Below are 4,714 nucleotides of genomic sequence, written 5' to 3'. Positions count from 1 at the left end.
AAGAGCAGGCTACCCTATGCAATGATGATATTTAGTTGACGGTGAAAATGACAAAGACGGAGGCTAATTGAGGCAGCTCCTTTCTAATGTTATGCAAAGTGAATAGTGGAAAATAAATTAATTCACTCTCTATTGTTCACTTTGCATAATAGTGGAGACGAGAAGGAGAACGATATTTAGTTGACGATGAAAATGACAAAGACAGAGGCTAATTGAGGCAGTTCCTTTCTAATATTATGCAAAGTGAATAATGGAGAATAAATTAATTCACTCTCTATTGTTCATTTTGCATAATAGTGGAGACGAGAAGGAGAAGGAGAATAGCCGGCTGCTCTGCTTTCTATTCTTCTTCTTCCGCACTTTTATTTAATGTGTTTATAATACAGTTTGCAACTCGGCACAAAGCAACTTGAAATAGCTTTTGATTGTCTTGCAATTTAAACGTAGATAGTTATGGGTCTTACAAACAAAAAATTATGTTTAGATTATAACTAAACACATGATAACGATATAAACAAAGCTGTAATCATATCGCTAAACATACATAAAGTATGATAGCGATTGGTTTTCACTTTAAATATATTAAAATAATTTTTTTTATTTTTTAAAAATTATTTTTGACATCAGCACATCAAAATAATTTGAAAATAGAACAAAAATATATTAATTTAAAAAAATGTATAAAAAATTTTCATTTTTTTTTTAAAAACACTTTATAACACATAAACAAATAATCATTCAAATAGCGAGACTTTTCTGCCATCTCAAGTACCAGTGCACCATAATCCCAGATTCTCCAAATGGTTTGCACTCAGTTGCACAAATCACAGAGTCTAATAAGTTTACCAACACATTATCCTGATGCACCAAATTACAATCTATATAAGCATAAATATAGTTTAATTATATCTGCAGTGGACTATAATCAGTCCACCTCAATAAGTTCTTCATTATTCAATATCAGATAGCATCTCTAATTCGTACGAGAGCACTTAGATTAGATGTCTGAAGACTAGGACCACTCAAGGAAGACGGAGGTCATGGGGTCCCAAACCACCAGCAAGGTGAAGATTAGGATGGTGGTGGTGGTGCCCCTGGTGCAGGCGGAATGCATAGAGGTTGGAAGCCCCATTTACAAGAGCAGCAGCAGATTCATAACCTCCTTCACTGTCCACTAATCCAAATCGTGGATCCTCCATTTTTGCTTCCTTGAATTCCAAAAGAAAACCATAAAAAAAAATAGAAATTCTCTGGTTTAGTCCTTCTGTTTATTCTAAGTTGAGAAATTAGTGAAAACAAGACATGAAAGTTTAGATTCTTACATATTCCATCCAGAGGTTTCCATGTCTCTCCTCCAAACTCCTTACCTGCAATTTATAGATAAACAAGAGTGATTTGTTCTTCCAAAAGCTGCATTCATGAAATTGAAAACGCATTTTATATATCACTAACCTTCTTTTTATAGGTTTCGGTTTGTGTTTTGATAACATGGTACTGTAAACAATCAAAGAATGTTGAAATTGTTAGTATAAACTGTTAATTTGACAAGGCATGTTCCTACAATATGAAATGAGTGAAAGGGCATGCATGCACCCAACATCCAGTTCATGAAAGCCCATAACGCAAAAATAAAGAAGCATAATTAAGTTCGAAGGTGTATAAAATTTCCTTAACACAATAATTAAATTTGCCTTTGAGCCAACAAATGTTAAGATCATAATTAATTAATACTTTTTTTTATTAATAAATGTCCACAAAATTAACAAGAAGCCCAAATCACTTTTAGGAATTAGGAAAAGCCACAAATCAAATCCAGCATCTGACATACCTTCCTGCCACGGACACCATTCAATGCTTCAGTCATATTATGCTCAAGAACGCGCAGATGATCAATGCTCAATTCATTAAGATCCTCTCCTATCCTCTGCCTGTTAAAACCAGCACCTTAATTAGCAGCTCCACTTCAAAAATATTCACCTAATTAAAAAGAAATAAACTAAAACCACAACCATAACCATATACAAACATAAATACATAAGCACGTTCATGTATGGATGATCAAGGTTCTTTCTTTTTCAAAGTTACCTGATTTCTTTTTTCAGCTTATGATTGATATCTTTCAGCTTCCGCAATTGCTCTTGCATTTTCTGCAAACCTCACAAACAAAATCCTTTGAATATAGATCAAGCATTAGAAGAAAGACAGAAAGAAATGTTAACCTCGTATTGAGTGCTCCACAGATCTATGCCTAAAGCCTTCTGATATTGATCGTAGATCTTCTTTGTCCTGGTCATAATAATAAAACCAACACGTGCAGTTCCATTATTAAGGTTTCATCATATAGCTGCATCAACGAAGACAGGAGAGACAAGAAAAAAAAGAAGAAATACTTTGAGAGAAACATATATTGTACACGTACGTCGTGGAGGGGCTAATGTACTCATGGAATTTGTTAGTGTTGGAGAACATGATAAGAGAGACCTTAGCATCACAAAGAACAGTGAGTTCCTGGGCTTTCTTGAAAATACCATTTCTTCTTTTTGAGTAGGTGACTTGCCTGTTAGTGGGGTTTTCAATCTTTTTGATCTCAATCTTTCCACGACCCATAGTTTTCCCTTACTTTTTTCTGAAAGCTGTAGCAGTAGATAAAATGTTGAGGGAGAGAGAGACAACAAGGGTGTCTTGCACAGTGGCTTCTTGAAGGGGAAGAGAAGAAGATGAAAATGGAAGGGAAGTGATTAAGTGAAGTTTCTAAACAAGGAAAGGGTGATGGAAAGTTGATTGTTGCATAACTTAGAATGTCTGTGGTTTCTGAGGGTAGTTTGAAATACTGGGAAGTTCATGGACCTTGATAGGACATGAAAGCAATTTACTGATAAGACCTTTCCTTAAATCACTTCCATAACTGAGTTAAGTACGCTTAGCTGATAATGAGAATCCTTCGTAATTCGGTGCAAAGCTGTCCCTTCTGTTGGTTTCGTCTTGTTTACGAAGCAATTGTTTGCCATTGTGGTATATTTATGTTTTTAAATTTTTTTATTTTTTAGTTTTAAATTAATTTTTTTTATATATTTTTGGATTTTTTTAAAGTTAAAAATAAAATTTAAAAAATAAAATATTATTTTAATGACTTTTCAAACAAAAAATATACTGAATAAATTTTTATCACTTTTCCAAATCAGCAGAGCCTAAAAGTTATTTGGGTCAAATTAATTAGAGAAAAATCATATTCTTTTTATTAATTTGACAAAATCATCCACACCATAAATAAATATGTAATAAATTTTAATTTTAAATTTTGTCTAGTGTTGTGATTCAATCCCCTTTTTTAAAACTTTTGAATTTTTTTATTGTGTTTTTAAACTAAAAAAATAAAAATAACATATTATTATTGTAATATATTTTTAAATAAAAATTATTTTAAAAATAATATTTATTATACTCTCAAACAAGTTATTAATATATAAAAAAAAAATACGAGGCATTTGACCACAGCGAATAACGAGGTTGGAGGCAAGGAAAATGTATCTAAGAATCCAAATCTGATTATATATAAATATATTGTTGTTGCAGCAGTTGTTTCTTAATTAAACAATGAATATTTTAAAATAAATCTTCAATTTACTTCTTTATTATTAAAATTTAATTGTATATCATACTTATAATAAAATTCAATATCTTCAATATATATATTATTAATGGGAAATGATTGAAGCTGCGCCGCAAGTACGAATGAAATATCAGCATTTTGCAATGTCTATGGAATTGCCAATGAAAAACCACCACAGACAAGTATATATCTCGTTGGGGTTTTTTATTTCGTCAGCAATTTTATTAGTATTGAAAAATACAAATGAAAAATTTCATTCATTGCCATTTAATCTCCTGACAGAATTTGTCATCCACGATTTCATTGGTTTATTGCTAAATTTCATGTGGAATGAATACAGATAAATTTTTTTTTCATCGGCGATTTCGTAGAGATTGCAATTTTTTCTGTATCTTATGTTCTTCAACCACAATAATGAGATAATTCACAATAAACTACAATAAAAATAATATCTTCAAAACAAAATTTACTCATACAAGTTTTACAATTTATTTAAATATTTCATGATATTAAATAATTACTGAACATCCGTAAAACATTTGCTTAATTGTAGGAGATTTACCTTGTACAATATTAGCAACCATATATGTTATATTTCATTCATAAACCAACTTATATTCACTATGTATATATAGTTGTTGTATTTTAGTATAAGCTAATCAAATAATATATATGTATATAATTCTCTGCAGCCCTTCTTTATTATTGTTCTTTAATCTCTGTTGTCATGGTATAGCCTAGGCTCTAGATCCAAATTTCTCATGTGTTTTCTGTAAAGAAATCAACTGTCCTAATAATGCCAAGTGTTAAAAGATTAACAATTAATATTATTATAATGCTGTTAGTATTGTTTATTAGAAAAAAGAATCTGTTAACATTATATTGAGTGAATATTCTCTGTATGGTATCTTTCCAATACTGCATATATAAACTGAGGATGAGTAATATAAATACTTAAGCAAAAGTAATAGAATAACAGTGCATGTAATAGAATAACAGTGCATGAATTTCATCTTTTGCTTCTCTGTATAACAAATTTATTCTATGTTTTTCTTCCTTTCTACTCTCTGCTCCTTTTTCATCTCTGTTTCATTTATATATAAA

The 4,714-nt window shown here is 30.6% G+C and overlaps 1 protein-coding gene across 1 annotated transcript; it reads right to left on the bottom strand.

Annotated features, from left to right (window-relative positions):
- Positions 1-792: 792 nt before the first annotated feature.
- On the bottom strand, positions 793-2,822 carry LOC105128596 (floral homeotic protein DEFICIENS-like). Its single transcript, XM_011030328.1, has 7 exons — positions 2,420-2,822; positions 2,220-2,286; positions 2,086-2,147; positions 1,829-1,928; positions 1,453-1,494; positions 1,323-1,367; positions 793-1,208 (listed from the first exon to the last, which is right to left on the bottom strand). Exons 1-7 carry the CDS (start codon positions 2,605-2,607, stop codon positions 1,023-1,025), a joined length of 690 nt encoding a protein of 229 aa, XP_011028630.1. The 5' UTR covers positions 2,608-2,822; the 3' UTR covers positions 793-1,022.
- Positions 2,823-4,714: the final 1,892 nt, after the last annotated feature.

The sequence above is a fragment of the Populus euphratica genome, unplaced genomic scaffold (assembly GCF_000495115.2).
Source record: "Populus euphratica unplaced genomic scaffold, PopEup_1.0 scaffold2.1, whole genome shotgun sequence".
In the NCBI taxonomy this organism is placed as follows: Eukaryota; Viridiplantae; Streptophyta; class Magnoliopsida; order Malpighiales; family Salicaceae; genus Populus; species Populus euphratica.
The sequence above is the reverse complement of the archived record's forward strand: the minus strand, read 5'-3'. Positions and strand labels throughout refer to the sequence as shown.